Genomic DNA, 21,297 nt, shown 5'->3' on the forward strand with positions numbered 1-21,297 from the left:
AAGAGCTAAACACTGCTATATTTTAGAATAGCGCGAGGAATTCTGCGTGTTTTCAAAGTGCCAATCGTATAGATTACTTGGAGTAGGACGTCAACACATTGACATGGAAGACAACGGCCGCAGGCTACGTTGTTGCATACTACCGTACAAGCATTAGGAGAGCGATGAACTAGGTATGGTGGATCCTTTGTGATCACAACTTTCATCCGGGCAGCCGAACTACCCCACTTCAAACTCATCATGATTGTGATAGTGCTTTTTCCGATTGATTTTTTCGTAAGAATTCATCGAGGAGAAAGTAGAAGAGCCTGATGATTTTCGCTCTGGAATGGTTGATGTCTTCCATCTTGTCACTCTCGATATGATCCAGTATTCATTTCGATTCATTTCGATACATTCTTTATAGGAAGACGGCGATGGTGTTAAAATACCGAATTATACTACGCTTAAATTAAAAACACATATGGTACATTTCCATCAGTTATGATCAAAGCTCCGTAAAAGCTATTGTAAAATATACCTTTTCCATACATTTAACTTAATTTTTACGTTTTCGAGTAGTGTGTTAATTTTCCGGAAAAATAAAATGCGGAAAAATTTTCGGAACCTTTTTTCCTCATATCGGAAAAATAAAAAATTTAAACATAAATTACTTTTTAAGAGTTTTAATTTTTTTAACTTTTTATCGATATAAAATGTCTAATATCAGTAAACATACTACAAAACATTAATAGCGTTACATTGTTAATCAGTTTAAATAATAATAATAATAATCAGCTAAGCTAATACCCAAGGCACCACCTTAGGCCTAAGTCATCAAGCGACTTTTGAAGCCATTAATTCAGGTGGCCGGGTTACAATGCGTAAAGTCTAGAGGTTTAGTTTTACTTTCATATTCGAAAAAATGAGGCGAAAATTCCGGTTTATATAAATTTGCAAACAATATATTAGACTAATCATGGAATGAAAAGTTTTTTATTTTTATTCGGAAAAAGGGCCTCAGTCATTTTGCGGAAAATGTTTCGACTTACAACACTATTTTCGATTATGCTCTTTAACTTTCTCTTTATCTTCTTTCAAAATCGTTAAACTTTCCTTAAATTTCCAAATTGAAGAGAAACCTACCTATTAAGTTTACCCGGAAATTTTCATAAGTTTAGGTTAAACACTTTTTAATCTCAATTTAAAAGTACCAAAATTAGTTACTTATAACAGTGATGATCAACTGGTTTTAATTTTGAAAAAAATAACTTTTTAATTATAGAAACGAAATAGATTTTTAAATTTGCGGGAGCTGTATAATACCAATATTGAAGGAAAGTCTCGAAAAACATCTTTTGAAGTTTCACTTCCATCCTAGGAAAGGGTACAGCTCGTAATTTCTTTGCTATAGTGGCTGCTTCGACTTTTTACAACATCCCACGCTAACATCTTTTGAAATTTGACGAAATAGTAATAGACAATTTTTTTTCGAAAGACTTTCCTTTTGGTAGCCTGTAGCACACTTTTTTATTTTTTTTCCTTCTTTTCGTGTTTTTGAGTACGTTACCGTGTTGGCCCAGGCGTGTATGAGAGAGAGAGAGAGAGAGGGAAAGAAGTTGAACATTTCTTTTTCCATTTATTTTTATTTTGTTGAGGGATGAAGAGGTTGAAGATATGGGGCGGATTTATAATGGGAAATTTTTCATCTTTTATACTTAACGTTTTCCTCTCGGATTTTGGACGTATCGCGGAGGCCAAAGAGACACACTCTCCACTTCCTTTATACGAACCATGTAGCGTTATTCACCAGCTACCGAAATATTGTCAATCGTACGAAAGGTCTTCTCCAAGTTACAGACACGAAAAAAAAATAAAACTTCTATTTAGTCGGATACCGAAATTTCACGGAAGACCCGGCAAAAAAGTTTGAAAAGTGGTCGAAACCCGGACCGCCCCTCGCATTTTTCGAGTTGTGACACCGAAAATAAGATTTTTTCTTCTTCTTTATCATTTTACAACTTCGTGAATAATTCATTTCTGTGTAGGATTGTAGGTCTCTCCCAGATTGATATTTTCATTTTTCTTATACTTTTAAGCCATGTTTTTTTGCTTCGTTCAGTGTATTTTTACAGTCTGTATTTAAAAAGTAAGATAGCAATGATAACCGTAATTCTTAAAACTCGTGTCAACTTTATATTGGAGGATTTTTCATTATGAGACGACGTATGAGAGTTTTAAAGATGAACAAGTTAAATATTTTTTGAAAGTATAAATCAATATCTAATCGCAGCGCTGGAGCTTTTCTCTTTATATCGATATTTTAAGATCTCTATCGATATCTTTATATGTCAATTAATAATTAATAATATCTGTGGATATCTATAGATACCAATTGATTCTTATTCATCTTTATCGATATCTATAGATCACAGTAGATACTTAATATTCTTTATCGGTACCCTGCAATATTAATTGATGTATGAAAATTTTAAAGAGAATCAAGTTAAATATTTTGTTTGGAAAGTATAAATTAATATTTAGTCTCATCGCTGGAGCTTTTATCGTTATATCAACACGTTAAGATCTCTATCAATAGCTATAGATCTCATTCGATACTTGAAGATCTCTGTCGATCACTATAGTTACCCTGTGATATTTATTGATACCTTATGTTCCATATCGATATCTTTAGATCACAGTAGATTCTTGATAATCGTTATCGATATACGTTGCTATATTTATGGATAACATATGATCTCTATCGATATCTATAGATCTAAATCGATACTTAATCATCTCTATCGATCCCCTGCTATAATTTTTCATACCATATCATCCCTATCGATATCTTTAAATCCCAATCGATACTTAATAATATCGATCAATCCCCTGCTATATTTATTGACACAATATTATCTCTATCGATATCTATAGATCCCAATCGTTACTTAATCATCTCAATTGATCCCCTGCTATAATTCATAACATATGATCTCTATCGATATCTATAGACTTTTAATGATACCTTATAACATTTATCGAAACATTATGATCTCTATCGATAGCTAACTACCTATATACATACCTGAAGGTGTCTAGCGTTTTTCATGATCCCAATGTTTTCGTGACAATATAATAATAATAAATAATCAGCTAGGCTAATACCCTAGGCACCTTCTAACGCCTAAGTCATCAAACGAATTTTAAAGCCATTAATTCAGGTGGCCGGGTTACAACGCGTAGGAGGGACAAAGTTATCTCTAATCAGTAAAGTTATACTATAATTATATTGTCGTTATGTTAAAACATTAAGTGATCTTGCATCTGGAAGGAGAGTTAAAAACCTGCAACTAACTTTCAAATATGTTTGTCGTATAGTTTATTTAACGTTTTATTTTAAGATCGATGCGTCGAATGAAGTTAAACAATTTTAAATTGCTCCGCCTGAGCTAAATTACTTTTTCGGAGAACTGCTTTGAAATTAAATAATGAAAGAAGCGATCAATAACGCTGGCTCTTGAAAGTGGCTCCTTTTCTTTTCCAAGAAAGTAAATACGTAATATTTGAACTATTTTCAACGTCCAATAAATATTTAAGGCATCTGGATTGGTCGTAATAAATAGTTTAATAATATGTAAGGCCAAAAAGAAACTTAGGAAGTCATTCTAGCGTAAGTAGATTTCGTAAGAAAACCCCTTCCATTTCGTAACGAGTTAAGATACAGCTCTCTTTCTCTAGCAAGATGCGAGTTTCCCCAACAGAAAGAGAGACTCGGTGGAAATGTTACGCGGCTATTTATCAAAAGGATTCGAGATTAATTCCCTCGCGAATAGGCCCCCTTTTTGTTCCGCTAGACTGAGGGTACGTTTTCTGCTTTCTTAATATCGGGATTACCGGCTTATCACCTGCAAACGCCATACGTTTCCTCGAAAGAGTATTTGTTATTCAAATGAAAGAAATGAAGATGTTAAACTGAAAAATAAAATTAAAGAATGTCTATATCCGCGTGTTTTCTGGTAAAAAGAATAATTAACAGATCGTAACTCAAATCGGCACCCTTTATCTAAATTCAAATTAATTTCAACCAATTTTTCGCTTCATTTATTTTCTTCCCTCATACGGTGTAAAATCGCGGATGCGTAACATAAATTCTAGTGCAAAGCACGTTTCGATGATTTTAAATTTAAATTACTGTTGCGCTTAGCTTATTGCGATGACTAGCTTTCAGCGAATGCATTATTTAAATGGAAAAGATCCGGTTTATAATGCTATTCGGAAGATGGAAGCGCTTTCTCCATTAGGTTTCACTTTTATCTCTCTTATCCAACGAAATCACGCGTTACCTTTATGATTATAGTTTTGAAATTAAAATTATTTAATAATTTGTTTTTACTAAATACGGGCTTAATTTTAATTTAAAGTACGTTGTAATGTACGTTATATTCACGACTTCCTGATATGGATCTAGGCCTCGCACGGTGTTACCGAGAGTCAAAAATAAGCAAATACAATTAATTAATTTAGTTTGCTCTCCGGCTATCTGCGCGTTTGATAAAATGGATGCTAATGCGATGCTAATTCGCTTCCGATTCGGTTCTGAAGCTAGTCCGTGCGCTTACCGATAATTCTCTTACCCTAATATATACATATCCCTATCTCGCTGAAGGCTTTCCTAGAAACCCAGATGATTTATCATAATTATAGAGGAAAATATACTCGCTCTTGATTTACTGTTGCTTTATTCGGGGTCTAAAAAACTGGCTTTCACGTGAGAGCACGGAAGATATATCTGGCGATTTTATTAGGAAATCTCCATTGCTGTCGGAGAGACGTTTTCCGCTCCAATGACCACCTCGTCGTCTACCCTCGGAATAAGTTTCGGCTACTGTATACAGGGTGGAAGCTTTAGCCGTGGTTCAGCCTCGGTACTTCTCCTAGTAGACCAGAGTGCTGCGGGTCGAACACTTCTACAGGCGCTGGTATTCCAAAAATAGACCAAATGGGATAACTAGAAGCGCATCTTTATCCAATCGCCCAAAAAAACCTTTGGAAGATGCGCTTCTAATTCTCCCATTGGTCTATTTTTAGACTAGGAAAAGTACCGAGGCTGGACCAAAGCTGAGGCTTCCAATTCTCTCATTGGTCTATTTATGGCCTACCAGCGCCTGTGGAAGTGTTCAACCGCAGCACTCTGGTGTACTAGGAGAAGTACTGAGGCTGGACCACGGCTGAGGCTTCCACCCGGTATGATTATCGATTGCTTTTCCCGTTGCTAACTTACAACGAATCAAATACGCTAATGTTGAATCGAGATGATAACGAAATAATACACATTATAATAACCGGTTCATCACTTAGATAAAATAAAGAAAAAAAACGCTATTTTTTTAATTTTTTATTTACAATCTTCTAACGTGGATTTTACCAACAACTTGTTTTTTCCCCGCTAAATACAAAACACTTATATACAACGTTTTAAATCTTTTTTATTAGCAATTATATATCGAAAATAGAGTTGGCTGTCTATTTAATTTGATTTCGAGGCATCTGTGTTATATTATCTCAATTGTTAACGACTGGTTTAAGCACTTATCGGCGATTTGAGTCAGTTTTTCTTGAGTTTTATTATTGTTTTCTCATCTTTTGTTTTATTCCGAGGGTGAGATTTATTGAGTGGAAGACATCGATTAGTCCTCTTTGTTTTAGCTGGGTGTCGATAGGGGTCGCTTCGTAGTCTCTACTGTTTTCTTATTGGGGTTTGTTTTTGTTGCGCGTTTTTAAAAATACAATTTTTTAATTTTTCATTTCTTCAAAACGCGGTATCTATGATCTATTGATTTCCTTCGCGTCGTTGTTTGTCCCTTCATTTTTTTAATACGAGCGACGGCGTTAGTGTGATTAAAAAAATCTGCTATTTTAATCAATTTTTTTTACGTAACGCGGTTAATGGTGTTCGCGTTGGTGTTGATTTTCATAGGCAACATTTTAACACTTTCGGTGACGGAGGCACTTTCCGATTTCGGGATGGGTCTTTCGGAGCCACGGAAGGTCATCACGAACTTGAGCTCTTTGAAGAATTCCGTACATATAGAGTCCTTTAAAAAAGGTGTAATTGAATTAAAAATTTTAACGTTTTTATTGATTTTCGATAGATTTGCTTTTAAGTTAGTAGCTATAATGTATTATCAAAGTTAGTAGCTACTTTATACCTAAGACGTGGATAAGCGTGGCGTTTTAGGACGGAATATTGAAGGATGAAAGAACGGGAAGGATTAAAAAATGTGATAAACTGACTCGAAATTCTCTGGGGATCTTGTGCGTCTTCCAGACGAATTCGCCAATGACGATGAAAATGGCCAGAACGACCCCGAATATTAGCACTACAAAGACGCCGCCGACGTTGGAAATTCCCAGCTCAGCCGTCGAAGTGGACTTGGCGCCGGTGTCGCATTTACCCCCTCCTTGGCCCTTCCACCACTTCTCTTTCAACATGTGCAACTTCCCGGCCTCCTGGAGTTTGATGATTGCCCGAGAGAGCGGAATACGATAAGGCGAACCTATCCATTTGGGACATTCACGCGCGGAAAAGGGAAAGAGAGTGAAAAACCTCATTAGCTCCCTTAAAGAACGGTCATTTCCACGGACTAGCGAGTCCGTACGAGAGAAAAGGACTTTTCACCTCGAGGCGTGGCTATTCCGTATCCTTTGTTGTCGAGAAGGCCCCCAATTTTTGTCAGCCGGCAGTCTCGTTCCATCTGGTAGTCGATGGTCGTCGACTCCATCAAGAAAGCGTAATTCCCTTTTAAAACCCTTTCTATTCCCTTGGGATTGTTATCAACAAAAACGGTCGGCCGCATCGACTCCATCGCTGACCACATCCTCTTAAAAGGTTCGTTTTTGGCGTTCTATAGAGATCAACGGGGAAATAACAAAAAAATGCTGAAATTGAGACTAATCCGTTTATACGAGAGCTTTTTTTGGGACTTATAACAGATTCATTCGGATAAAGAGTAAGCGGAGGCGAGATAGGCCCCGTCCGATACTTTCAATTGATCGTATCGAGCGAGCGAGGGAGTTTTCTTAAAGACTACTTTTCGTACCTTGAAGAACATTTTAGTTGATCCGGATGTGACGCAACCGTATTGGATTTTGTTCTGCTTGGCCAAGTCGTTGGCGTTCTCGATAGGCGTCGCCATCATACCGGCCGTCAAGAAAGCGGCCAAGTTGGCCGTGTACGTCGCTATCATGATGAGCGTAAAGAAATACCAAAAGAGGCCCAACAGACGGGTGGTCATTGACCTGGAAGAAGAAAACCCATTCGCGGCCTTCCCGTTAATGATATCGCTTTTCGGCCGCTCGACGCTATCCCAGGCGCCGATAACGAACGATTTCCGATTGAAGGCTTTCATCGGGCGACCCTCCCGTCGTTCTTGTATCAGAATGGCTCTTCGTATAATATTAAAGGGTCGGCCCGATCCACTTTGTACGCGAGAGCCGATTCTATAAAGCGATGACATCAAAAATCGTTCGCGACGGGAGCCGATGTTCGCGACCGAAGAACGGCGTACTAAAGAAAGCTCGTACCTGGGCGCGAGATCGGATCCCTGTTGCATAAGGGCGCCGATGGTGAACCAAAGACTGTTTTGTAAGTTGAATTGATTCTCCAGCTCTTCGGCTTCTTCCTCGCAGGGATGCGGATTGACCCATTCGTAAGGTGTGAATCGGGCCAAAAGGTACAGGAACAAACTAATGCCCAGGTACGCGGTGGCCATGTAGAACCAAACGTCGATAGAAAACGGCAGCAAGAAAGAAAAGATGTTGGGTGGCTTCTCGTCGGGTTTCTTGAAGAGAATCGTTATTCCCAGCGTCATGAACGGCATGGTAAAGTCCACCGTGTCGGCTCTCCCCGAAGTGATAGTCAGATCCGCGATGGCCACGTCCGCTTCCTGAAAACGTATAACGGAGAGTATATTGAAACGACCACGTTTGATCGCCCAAGCGGGATCATCGCGCGATCAATAAGAACGCTCGTTATTAGCTCCGCGAACAGCGAGACGTAAGATATCCGAGTTTTCCATTATTCAATCCAAACAACCGACGTGTACGCCATTAAATCTACTAGGAAAGTATTCGCTCGCACTTTGCGTCATTTTATATAGCGCGCCTTAAGTTGTAAGATTAATGACTGTTTTAAGAGAGCCGCCAAGATCAGTCCGGCCGATATTCCGCGTGAAAAGGGAATTTTCGATGACCTCTCGACGATTCCAACGGATAAGGGGGATACTTCGATCAGTTATTCGCGGGCAAGCACGCGTATCTGAGAATGAAAATTATCAGCCGGCCCTTACTCTGGTAATGAGCTCCTTGATCATTCCATTCCACTCTTGTTGGTCGTTCGGCGACCCGTAATTGCCGTCGCCAACCAGGTGAAACTCGTATTTGAAATTGAGTTCGTTGGCGATAGCCTCCATCAAATCCAAGTTGTATCCTTCGTAGCGAGCGTTGCCAGTCAGGTTCTCGGCGTCAGGCTTAACGATGGTGTAAGGGTGGTTCTGAGCGAGGGTTACGGGAGCGGAAAAGAGAAGAAGAAAAATATTTTGTATTTTCCCATCGAACGAAGCTATCCTATTAGCGTGCGTCGAAAGAGATCAAAAACTGTCTAGCCGAACAACGCCTCTGCTTAATTCTCATTCACTCTATAGATCCGAAGACTCGTCGCATCGCGAACCGATTCAAATCTGTTCCGGTCTAACGCGGAATTTTGCAATTGGGAACGATCATATTTTTGCGCGCCTTCGAATCGCCTAATTATTTCTCTTTTAAGCAAAAGACGACACATCTGCTCTAATTCTTACGTCACAAACGCAATTGTGATTGGTAGACGAGGCGCTGTCGCTGTCGTGACACTCACGACAAGGGTGGTCACTCGCAGAGTCTTGTTCTCCAGCGTCTTGACGACCTCGCTGTACACATCCGAGTACGACTGGGTTAAGTTCACCTTCCTCTCCGGGTCCCACGATCCAACCTGCGCCACCCGAGTTAGATTATTTTTAAGTTCTAATCGCGAATTTTTTCCCGAAGCACTCGCCTTTATCAGTCCTTCTTTTTTCAAATCAACCAGGTCGAGTTCGAAATACGTCCTCCTGCCCGTCCCGTTGAAAAGAACCAGACCCGTTAGTCCTTCGATGTTCGTCTACGTAAGAAAAAAATCGTCTTTAGGCTTAACGAGCGCGCGGAAAATTAAACGTAATCTGGCGTACGCGGTACCATGGACATATAATTGATAATGGAGTTTCCAGGAGTGCGGCCATCCTGTTGTCCTTCGGAGCAAGAAAAGGGTCTCAAGTTAATCGTCTGGCTTTTATCCAGGTCGTGCAGCGTTTTGGCCAGCATGTGGAGTGCGTCGAAGACTAAGGCAACGTTGGTCTGTCGGAATGAGCAGATGAGAAACGAGAGAAAAAAATCAAAAGGGCCGCCAGAATAAAAGAACGGTGACCGCTCATTCCTTTTTAGTTGATCTGGATAATGGGAAGTTCCCCTATATATTGTGGCCGTCCGCCCTTGGCCACGGTTGCCTTCGGTGTCCCTTTATTGAGACCCGCGCCTCCGATTAAAAATGATTGATGGCAGCCACCACTGTCCAGAAGTTTATTTTTTGCCTTCCCTCTCTATGGCTTTCTCCTTTTTCCGAGAGACTCTTCTCTCGGGTGTAACGTCTACACTCGCGGTTTCCTTTTCTACTTTTTGGGCCATTGCTCACTAAACTCTGTCTCGCTCGGGGTCAATGCAATAAGAAAACGATTAGTCGGCCCCTCGCATTTCGACAAAGCTGAGGAATCAATCCTTTAACCCACGCCGATTTCTTTTCTATTTTAAATGTTCCCCATCTTTTGTTTCCAAATAGCTTCCTTTGACCCCGTCTTTCGCGAGGCAAAACCCGAAAGGATATTAATTAGGCGCTCAACCGTTCTTGGCGTTGTTGGTGAAATACAATAGTTTTCGTCATCTTTTCTTCCGCGAACGAATTACCGGGAATCCCGGCGGAAAAATATATAGGTCAACCAGTCGTAGTAGGCTTAACGCGGCGGTCCTTTCCAAATGGAAAAATCCCCGAAGCTTACCTTAAGTTGTTTGTTTTCTTTCGGTCTTTGGCCGTGCTGAAGCATCGAGAACTCCCTATAGCTGACGACGTCTTTGACAAGCGGATTTTCGGGGTCGACTAATCTCAAGCCCGTGATATTGCTGAGAACCGGGCCAAGCCGATCGAAGCGCAGCGTATGGAAATCCTATCGTCAAAAAAAATTACGGTGAAAAGGCTCTCCCGGTTTAGAACGCATTCGCGTTAAGGCCACTCACCAGGGAGGTTACGAAGTAGTTGTTGTACTCAGAAAGCATGTCCACATCACCTGCCTTCGATTTGTAAAAAGATATTAATCGAGTTTCATCCGCATTGGATTAATTAACAGCCGTAAAAAGAGACACGTCGGCACGTGACTAAAGCGAAGGTATACTGACCTCCCTCAGTACGTCGATGATTTTGTCCGTTGGTATGTTGAGGACGACGTTCGTCTCTCCACTTTTGCCGATATCTTTGATAAGCTTCTTGTACGTTTGGTCCTGCTGCCGTTGGCGCAGCGAAATTTTCACCTTGGAAAGCGACGGCGCTTTTAGAAGATCTTGAATCTTGATGAGGTCTGTGGGTACAAAGTTTTATTTCATCAAGATGAAATAAACGACGCGTTTCTAGTATTTAATATTTCTAAAAAGGGCTTATAGCGTTAAAATAATCCCGAGGGGACAAAAGATTTAAACTAAGATTGTAGGAATTAGGAAGATTACGCGGGCAGGAGGAGGGTCTCTTTCGCGGGTTGTTTTCATAGCTAGCCTTTGTGGGAACCTAATTGTTTTCGTTCCATCCGAAAGACTAGACTAACTCCCTGTTTCCGGGACGATAAGGAAAGAGGTCGTTTTTCGGCAGAGGGTCTAAACTCCTTTTATCGACGTTTTACCTTCGCTTTCCTCGTAGACGATGGTGAAGGACTTCCATCCCTTGTTATTGACGACGTCCAAGTAGGCCATGCTGAGAGTGGCGGCGTCCGGATAAAGGTTAATGGTGCGAATGTTCCCGTTGGGCCGGTACTTCCAGTGTCCTTCCAAATGAGGAAAGTTGAAAGTCTGGCACGTCGATTCCACGAGCGAGCTACTGGACGGAGTATATGGCCCAAAAATCGCCACCACGCCATCTTCGAACATTTTACACACTGCGGGAAATATTCAAATTGAACGCGTTAATAAAACGTTATTATAGGTATCTAAAAATGCTACGTCGTACATTAATTTGGGCGTACGCGTGTGAAAACGCGTTGGCTCTCGTCCCAAATCCTGTATAACATTTAAGCCGTGATGAGCGGAGTGGAGAGAGGGAAAAATCGATAACCCCTCTTTGTGGTTGTACAAAGATAGCTTTAATAACTTTCCTTCGTTTAAAGGCGGCCCACCAGAAACAAAAGAGGAGATAAATGGATGAGAAAAGTAGTCAGTTGTTTTATTGGTTACGCAACGCCGGAATGATAGCCAACAAGAAGATCTCCCGAGTTTCGGATCCCAAATGGGGCGTCCTATAAGCCAACTAGTCTCACATGGCTCAAGCACGTCTTTAAACGCGGCCTACTCGTATTATCTTTACGACAAAGCATCAGCCGCCTGTAGGAAAGGATATTAAGCTCTAGTATCCCGTTGAAACTTCTTTACGTCGCCGTTTTGGGACTCGCACTTTCGCAAAATATCGTAGCTCCTGCCGACTTTCTTTTACGAAACAAATTTTAGCATCGTACCTCTGTACAGTCACCCGGCTCGGAGATCTCTCAAGCGGAAACTACTATCATTTCACGCGGGCCCTCCTCGAAGACTAAAAATATCACTTTTCAGAGAAACGTTCTTTCAATTCCCAACATTCCAAAAAAAGGTACGAAAATAACGGCATACATTTCGTCGAGTTATATCCGCGCGTCAGTTGCCCTGGTTTTACAATTACCAATTCCAGTTTTCGTACTCGCACGCGCTGTTATTTCTTCCGCTTATCTCGTTTCTCATCGGCGCCGCGTTTTCGGAATTCAAGGAATAGCGTTATTTTCGTCGTTCTCTATTTTTACGCGGATACGCGTAGACCTCGAAATAACACTCGAAACATTAGCATTTAGAAGACTGGCCGATCTTTCTTCTTTGTTGAAGCGGGAGTATCGTATTTGCCCTTGTTCAAATATTGAATTTCGAAGACACTTGTCGAGTCAACGTGGTCGCCCGTCTTCTTTCAATCCGCTTCGACGATGGTTTCGCGGAACCGATATGATGTTTCCGACTGAACTTTATTCGTTGCCTTATCAAACATTGTACCTATAGTTAACTACACGTCCAACAATATAAATTGCCACGAAAAACGAGTGTACCGTTAGATTGTTCGCTGAAGAAAGTATTAACCCTTTCTATTGCTCTAACTGAACTTTATTTTCCCTCGTACATGATTGTATGTTATTTTTCGCAGTTTAACCAACCGCTAGCTCCGTATTGGTTTCGGATTGAGACTTTATACGATTCTACGGTTCTCTTAGGAGGATCTAGCTATATATGTATTTCATTCTCTTAAACATATATATCTCTCGGCTATATATATGTTTCAAAAGTATATATTTCGACTCTTTCTTCTAGTTCAAAGAGTCCGGTTATAAAAGGGGCGACCCATTTTTTTCTTTCATTGCCTTAGAATTTCATATTTGGTGAACGGGATAAAAGTATATATAGTTTTAGGGAGTTTCGAAGCCCCTTTGCTCACCGCTCAAAATTTATCCCGCGCTTTCATTTTGCGAACTAGGTGGTTGCGTATTAAATTAGCACGTACGTTAGTACAGTCGACGCTGCTTTAAACAAATCAAGATAAATAATATCTTTATTAATCGCTTACTCGGGTGGAAGAGTGATATTCATTTTGGTGGTTCGATAAACCCGCACTGAACCCGGGCTAGAGGATTTAAGTTAAACCCTATCACTTCCAGAGATTGAAACTCTTATCACGCGTCTTACACCTCTTGTTTTTTTCTCTCGGTTCCCCCCCCCCCCCCCCGCGTTTATTTTGCACGAGCATTCTCCCTTCGTCCATCTCAAAATGTTTTAAACTCTCTCTCTCGAGGCTCGTCAAAAATTCGGCAAACTCTCTTTAATGTATGTAAAATGAATGTCGTCGTGAACGGGCCAGGACCTCGTGACAAGGCGCTTAGCTTGCCACTTTCGCGTCTTGGGGGGATATCGCTCCGTCGCCATCCGAAAAGAGATTCGCCAGAAGACGAAGGCTCACCAACAGACTACGCGCCGAATTCTAAAGATAGTTGTTTTAGGCGGGAGAGGAAAAAAAAGGTAGATCCGTTCTGTTTTTTATACTTTTTGGGTCCATCCCGCTGCAACTTTTAAAGCTTTGGAATAAAAAAAATAGTACGTGAGTTATTTATTTAAAAAGGGTACGTGGCTAGGTTTAGGCCAAAAAATTCCAATTTTGCCGCGTCGTATTTGAAATTTGATGTATTCTTTATACCCTCGAAACAAACCAAAATATGTCCTTATTTTTCTTTTCGGTGCGTATCCTTAGGGGGAATGGGGCGCGTATTATTCCCGCCCATTTCAGTCGGTGACCCTTTGAATACAAACGTTAACTATTTAGTGAAAAGCCCCGGAAAACCCTTGATCCCAATTTCCGGGAATTCCTCTATCGTTCGATATATATCCCGACGCCGCGAAATTTTGACCGGCGGCGGCGTTGATCCAAAATTTAGCGGCGGCGGAGTGGAGCGGCGTTTTAAGGAAATTTCGCTTTCATTGTAGGACGTTATAGAAATCCCTTTTCTAGGTCCTGATCCAATCGGGCGATTACGAAACACGAAGCCACAGACGCGATCAAGAAAGAACTAGACCTTTTTGGTAAAGCTGCAAAGAGACTGATATCAACGGAAAAACTGGTAGCCCTGTTTAAAAATATTATAAACCATCGGCGGCGCAAAACAAAACAATCGGCGTCGGGGTCTAGTTAGATAAACCGAGGGGCTAACCACTCTTAGAAAGTCTGTACACCGGACTACGCTTAGATTACTACTACCAAAGGCAGGGACTTCAAAGATTACGCGTAGTCCCATTAGTACAGTCAAAGGTACGGCTCTGTACACCGATTACGCGGAGTGATCAGCCCCTCGAGATAAACATTACACAGTGTAGGTCATTTTACAAATATTTGACCTCACTTTGGATAACGTATTTTATCGAAGTCAGGAATCCATACCTCTACTTGGAATGCTTATCGTGGCAGATTTTCGTCTCGATGTGGCCGACGGTTTTTTTGACATAACTATGTTAACTCAACAAGCAACTACCAGTAGCGGTGCCAGCATTAGGCCGGGGTAGGCCTGGGCCTACTTGAAATTTTGGTAGGGCCCTCCAAAATTTAATATATGGGCCTCCAAATTATTTAATATCAGAAAATTCTGTAATTTATTTGCGAAATAATTTATTTATTTATTAATTTTTTAATATTCAATGTGAGTGATTCGCTTAACGACACTGCTGTTTTTATTCCTTTCAAAGGTACGAGTAACTTTTCTCTGACAGTAGTTTATTTTTTAGTTTTAAGTTTTCGCGAGCGCTACAATATCCAAATTGTTTCTTTAATTTTATCGTTACAAATAAATGGTTCTTAAACTTACTTTACTTGGTGTACCTACGTTCATTCATTTTCGTAAAGTTGTAAGTTCTGATGTAAGGGATGAACATGCGAAGAACCGAAGGAATTAATGTATATTGATAGACTGGAATTCAGTAAACAACCACTCAAAAAAAGGATCATAATTAGTTGTAATTTTTTCGTCGCGTACGCATTTTACCCAAAAATAGCACCACTTGCTAAAAAAAAAATTAAATAATCCACGTGGACGGTTTGAAAAAATTGTGGTGGAGGAGGCTCCATAATTTTGTAGGGGGGGGGGGCTCCAAATAGTTGGCCTACCTCCCCAAAAATCCTGGCGCCGCTACTAACAACTGCGTGAGAGGGGAGCAGATGAGATTTTTTCTCTCGTAGGCGAAGCCAAAGCCGTCAGTGTGATCTTACCATAGGCGATACCGCAGGATAGGCATTCCAAGTAGAGTTATGAATTCCTGTCGAAGTATGTTTTAACGAAATTGTTTCTCGGGTGTAGCTAGCTGCCAACCCGTTCGAAAACCCTGAAACAAATGTCAAAGTTTATTAGGGTTATTTGAGATGTCCTTGGAAGCGTCATTTCGTTGCCCAAAGGAAGGGTTGTTTACGCGGGGATCAAATTCATGTTTTATTTCGAGAATCTATTTGGTCCGAGATTCGCGTCTTTTGGTTTGCTCGGAGACCTATTGGTACAAGCTTTTTGTAAGTTTTTAAATTTCTTCAAATTTGTTTAGGTTTTAGCTTTTTTATCCTTTTTCATTATGGACTATTCTACTTAAGCCTGGTTTTCACTTGGCGGAAAATCACCGACAGAAAGTTTGACGTCGGCGATATGGTTTTCGACGTTTCGCTCACTGTCGGCATTTTAGCATTTTCACTTGGCGTTTTTTAGGGGGGAAATAAAGCGTTTTTTTCTGGCAGCGAGTTCGTCGGTTTTCGTCTGAGACTGATAGTGGAGATTTAAGCCTAGGCCTAAAAATGGATGATTTATCTAATCATAATAGTGAACTATTGATTAAAGATCATGTAAGCATTTTAAATTTTATGTTATTATACATGAACTATCGTGTTCAAAGAGTTATGAAAGATCGGTTTGGGTGAAAGAAACATTCAGGAAAAGAAGGCAACAAGGGTATCAAGAAAAAAAACACGTTCCAAAATTAACACAAAAGCACGTGGCCGAGTTCCGGATGCTAGAGGCAGGAAATTAACCATCCACCGTGACGTCACAGTGCCCTTTCGATAATGATTTTTGATTGGTTGAAAAAGAGCGAAATCGCCCAACTGAGCGAAAAAATAGAAATGAAAATCGCCACACAAAACCGAAAACCGACGGAATTTCCGCCCGGCGTCGACGGAAATTTTCGCCGATTTTCCGTCGACGCCGGGTTTTTTCGCCCAAAAACCGCCAAGTGAAAACCAGGCTTAATTCGCGTTTTATATAACGGTTTGTTGTAGGCTTTTCACTTGGTGTAAATCACGGCCTTATTTCCCGACGTAAAGCGACAACCGAAAAAAATGGCAGTTACGACGGGCCGAAATTCGGTTTAGCACAGCAATATTGGATTTATTTTTGCTCGCGGACGACGATAAAGCTAGGTTTCCAAGGCGCTTGAAATACGCAAATCGCGACCTTCTGCCGAGTGTCGATCCAAGTCGCTGCTGCTATACAAAATCTCCATAGAAAAAGCTCAGCAAACTACCCAAGAACACTTTTTTCCGAGTATTCAAGCGCCTTTGGAAACCCCGCTTCAGGCTTCGTGCTATGGAATCAGCAATTATCGCTAGTAGTTTGAATTTAAGTTTGAATTTCATTTTTTATTTCATTTTGAATATCATTTTTAATTTCATTTTTAATTTCATTTTTAATTTCATTTTTAATTTCATTTTTAATTTCATTTTGAATTTCATTTTGAATTTCATTTTTAATTTCATTTTTAATTTCATTTTTAATTTCATTTTTAATTTCATTTTTGATTTCATTTTTGATTTCATTTTTAATTTCATTTTTAATTTCATTTTTAATTTCATTTTTAATTTCATTTTTAATTTCATTTTTGATTTCATTTTTAATTTCATTTTTATTTTCATTTTTAATTTCATTTTTAATTTCATTTTTGATTTCATTTTTAATTTCATTTTTAATTTCATTTTTAATTTCATTTTTAATTTCATTTTTAATTTCATTTTTAATTTCATTTTTAATTTCATTTTTAATTTCATTTTTAATTTCATTTTTAATTTCATTTTTAATTTCATTTTTAATTTAATTTTTAATTTAATTTTTAATTTAATTTTTAATTTCATTTTTAATTTAATTTTTAATTTCATTTTTAATTTCATTTTTAATTTCATTTTTAATTTCATTTTTAATTTAATTTTTAATTTAATTTTTAATTTCATTTTTGATTTCATTTTTAATTTCATTTTTAATTTCATTTTTAATTTCATTTTTAATTTCATTTTTAATTTCATTTTTAATTTCATTTTTAATTTCATTTTTAATTTAATTTTTAATTTAATTTTTAATTTCATTTTTGATTTCATTTTTAATTTCATTTTTAATTTCATTTTTAATTTCATTTTTAATTTCATTTTTAATTTCATTTTTAATTTCATTTTTAATTTCATTTTTAATTTCATTTTTAATTTCATTTTTAATTTCATTTTTAATTTCATTTTTAATTTAATTTTTAATTTCATTTTTAATTTCATTTTTAATTTAATTTTTATTTTCATTTTTAATTTCATTTTTAATTTCATTTTTAATTTCATTTTTAATTTCATTTTTAATTTCATTTTAAGTAGTGAACGTCCTTCGACGATGTTTCGATAATGACCGATTTGAAAATTACGTTTTTGAGCGCGACGAAAACCAGTGTTTCTAAAAAGCTACCTTTTTGAGAGAAAAGTCCAGGCCAGTGGCAAATAGTGTAAAATTGGAAAATAGTGGTAAATAATGGAAAATTGGCCAAAAAGGGCTAATAAAGAAAAATTGCATTTCAAAGCTTAAAAATGTAATTGGAATTAAATTTTTAAGACGTTTATTGTAAAAATGTTTTAGTTTACACTGAACTTACAATGTTATATTTTATTATTCCATAAAATCAACAGACTATGCTAACGTTAATCAGAATCCGACCATTCATATGCATATATATTTGCCTTAAGTAGCCCAAATCTGAAATTTCTGTGTAAAAATATTAATTTATTATTATTTTATAATTTTCTGTGGTAAAAATATTTACTGGCCACTTTTGGCCAGATTGGCCACTAAATTCACCTTTGTCCAGGCCAGAATTTTCCACTATTTTCTACATTATTGTCCACCTGGAGTTTTTCACCTCGTAACACTGATGAAAAGTCAACTTAAAGGAGAACTGTCACTAAAACCAAAATTTACGAGGTTTTTTTACAGAAAGATAGAAAATATATTAATAATTATGTCCCTAAAATTTTATAGTTGTTGTAAAAGTATTTAAAAAGTTACGCTACTTTTTCCGCAACCTGCATCAAAAATTTCAGAAATCGCGGTTGAACCTACGTGCAGCGCCAAAAGAATGAAGCGGCAAAAATTTGAGAAAGGGCGGCGCGTAAGTCTTATTAAAAAGACGATTAACTACAATCTACCAATATAACTAGGTTAAAAAGCCAAGGAGAATGTCGTAGCACACGGCATTTCCGACCGAAAAACGATAAAACCGGTGGAAAAATATTTCATTCACGAGATGGCGCTGCAGGTAGGTTCAACCAAGCGGTTCTGAGATTCTCGAGTCGGGGGGGGGGGGGGATAAAACACGAAATTTGGTTGCTAATAATAAATCAAATACTGACAATATTAACATGAAATTTTTTGTATAACCATTAACGGACGTCCTCTATCCATTTAAATGGTTTTTAACCAATTTTAGGGTGGTGACAGTTCTCCTTAATCTCTCTAACTCAATTGCCATCCTCTTCGGCGAATCGTGTCCTTCAAATATGACGCGCGTCCCCCAAAGGGAGGGAAGAATCATTCCTCTGGATCAAAAGTGGACAGTCGTCTTTCGCTGTCCTCGAAGCTGCTACGACGAGAGTGAAAGAGAGAAACGGCGCGCGTTTCATTGTAATCTGACGCGAGAAGAACAGTTAAACTGCTTCCATTTTCCAAATCGAATAAATCTTCGTTTTCGGGATTTTCCAGCAATCTTTCTTCTTTACTTTCGCGTCTGGCCTTAGCTCACCACGCGCTCTTTCCTGACATTCGCTCTTCGTCTCTAAAGCTATTGTCTAGATGAAATCAGCCCAATAATAGCGCCGGCCTTCGCTCCCGTTCGAAAAATGATCCCTTTAACCCCTTTCTTCGAGTTCTCTCCTTCTCCCAATTTTGTTTTATTTTTACCAAGAATTTCGAGATTTACGACGCGTCAATGCGAACGGGACGTTATTTACGAGCTGCCTACCTAATTTAAAATCTTCGCACCTCCCCACAAGCCCTTTTTGGTTTATGGAGAAGAAAATATGGCGTGAGCAGCGTTTTTATTCCTTGACAACCTATAGGCTATGTCACTGGGTTCATAAACTTAGGTAAATTCCAACGTCAACAATCGTTTATGACGTCATTTTTACACGGTTCTTTAAAGTAGGTTCTATTTTGCTGGTGGTCATCATTTAAGGAAAATCTGTATAAATCGTAACGTTCTTCGTATAGATTTTCTTTGAAGGAAAAATCTTCTCCGAAAATCTTTGACGTTTTAGATATTAGATAATACGGATTAGACCAAGTATGTAATTATATATTTATTAAGGGAGAACGACTATGCCGGTAGTATTTTACCCTAAGAAATTTCAAGAATGACTCTCTCGAATAATTTCTACATTTTAATTCTCCTTAATAATAAATAAATACATAAATGGTTAAACTAACTCTTTGTTTTATTTACTATCGAAACATGACAGAATATGATCCAGTAGATCAAAAAAATAGACCTGCCCCTGTAGAAGTGTTCCAACCGCCGAGCCCCGGTGTTCAGGGTTAAGTAACCCACATGTGGTACGGTATGACCAAATACTATTTTGAGAGATACAGTTATACATATTTTTAAACTCTTGAGAATGCAATTAAGTTGTAATTAAATGAAATCTTCTTAAAAGGAACGAATAAATAAAGAAGATTCTCTTTCATAACGAGAAAAACATTATTAATGATAAAACAATTTCAAAGTTTCTTTGACATTTAGTTTTGGCAAAGTATTCTGAGACACCGGTTTACTTTTTAAATTTTTAACGTACTCCTATATTATCTATAAGTTTCGAGGGATTTTAATTATTTCATGTTTCTTGACTTACTAATGCGTTTTTAACAGAAACTCAAATAAGGTCGGGGATTTTCCTATATGAAGAAAATGCGACTTGCCTAGTATTAATTTTTCACTTTCTATCTATATGTTCGTACGTGCCATTAAAATTTAAAGAGCATACACTAGAAGATTATTTGCTATAAAATTTTACGTTTTTATTTTTGACGAATTTGACCGATTATTTTTACCTCTCCGAGGGGACTAGTACATAGGAGGGGTATTACAATCACCGTGTCTAGCGGTCTGTCTGTGGGTCTGCGAACGCTTACGCATTTTCGGGGCAAAGAAATCACCGCGTTCGCAGATTCTTGGAATTAGGGAGATGGTTTTTCCAAAAGAGCCCTCTTTTTGTCATTGGGTGTAGTAAAATTTTATTTTTCGAATTGCGATTGTACGTGATAAATATTTGACTTATGGGACAGACTGAGTGCCGAAGATTACTGTAAACGTCTCAACGTCCAAATGGCAGGGTTTCCACCAAATGTTCACAGTATACGTCATAGTATCATCTGGCAATCGTATCGGGCGGGTTTCGAGCCCTCCAGCATGACAGGCGAGTGTTCTACCACAGAACTACCGATTCTTGTTACGTTAGACTGAAAATTAGAAACTCAGCTTAAGTGGAAGAGTATATTAATAATTTTAAAGTCTTACATTTTTTTATGTATGAAATTGTAAAGTTCAAATCTTGTTTTAGCGCAGTCAGCAGAGATAAGAGGGTTAAAGGGTAGAACCCGTCGGTGGTCCACATAGTTAGTTTTTTGGCTATCGGTACTTTTGAACCTTTAAGGGCCATTTATGAATACAATTTTAAGTGGTATACAACGCGCTTTTTTCGTTTTGCTTAATTTACTCGTTACTTCGTAATTTACTTTACGTGTTTTCTTATCGGCTTTAAATGTGTGATACATTTTCATTAATGAGATTACGTTGGTTTTATTTATTTTGAGATATGCGCTGTTGTTTAGCCTTCACTATTCAGTTAAGGGTTTTTTTGTATGCGTTATAAGCCGGGAATTGTTAACGGTAAGGTGTTTTTGGTTTTTCTATTACAATTTTCATTACCGTGGGTATATGGATTGACTTTTTCTGGTTTTCTAAGTATTGATTGGGTTATTATTATTTATTTTTTATTGCATATTTCTGCTAATATGTAATGTTTATTACTGTGCGTATTTAGATTGACTTTTTCTTGATTCCTAAGTATTTTAATTAACTTGTTACTTGGTTGGGTTATTATTATAT

At 38.3% G+C, this 21,297-nt stretch overlaps 1 protein-coding gene across 2 annotated transcripts in view; it reads right to left on the reverse strand.

The window, feature by feature from the left end:
* Positions 1–5,390: 5,390 nt before the first annotated feature.
* LOC149932375 (glutamate receptor ionotropic, kainate 2-like) overlaps positions 5,391–21,297 on the reverse strand; it is a 35,347-nt gene continuing 19,440 nt past the window's right edge. Inside the window, exons 1-14 of one of the 2 annotated variants that reach the window (XM_090157522.1) lie at positions 11,315–11,849; positions 10,992–11,243; positions 10,498–10,676; positions 10,339–10,392; positions 10,104–10,268; positions 9,250–9,408; positions 9,071–9,175; positions 8,894–9,007; positions 8,331–8,534; positions 7,567–7,928; positions 7,083–7,281; positions 6,662–6,887; positions 6,277–6,539; positions 5,391–6,077 (exon numbers count right to left, since the gene is read on the reverse strand). In XM_090157522.1, coding sequence (XP_090013648.1) covers positions 5,913–6,077; positions 6,277–6,539; positions 6,662–6,887; positions 7,083–7,281; positions 7,567–7,928; positions 8,331–8,534; positions 8,894–9,007; positions 9,071–9,175; positions 9,250–9,408; positions 10,104–10,268; positions 10,339–10,392; positions 10,498–10,676; positions 10,992–11,235 — 2,439 coding nt within the window. In that variant the 5' untranslated portion in view covers positions 11,236–11,243; positions 11,315–11,849 and the 3' untranslated portion in view covers positions 5,391–5,912. Of the gene's footprint in view, positions 6,078–6,276; positions 6,540–6,661; positions 6,888–7,082; positions 7,282–7,566; positions 7,929–8,330; positions 8,535–8,893; positions 9,008–9,070; positions 9,176–9,249; positions 9,409–10,103; positions 10,269–10,338; positions 10,393–10,497; positions 10,677–10,991; positions 11,244–11,314; positions 11,850–21,297 lie in introns of those variants that run through there. The other variant, XM_090157521.1, reaches the window with a different exon arrangement.

Source organism: Leiobunum rupestre, chromosome 8 (genome assembly GCF_980474605.1).
Source record: "Leiobunum rupestre chromosome 8, qqLeiRupe1.1.hap1, whole genome shotgun sequence".
Lineage (NCBI taxonomy): Eukaryota > Metazoa > Arthropoda > Arachnida > Opiliones > Sclerosomatidae > Leiobunum > Leiobunum rupestre.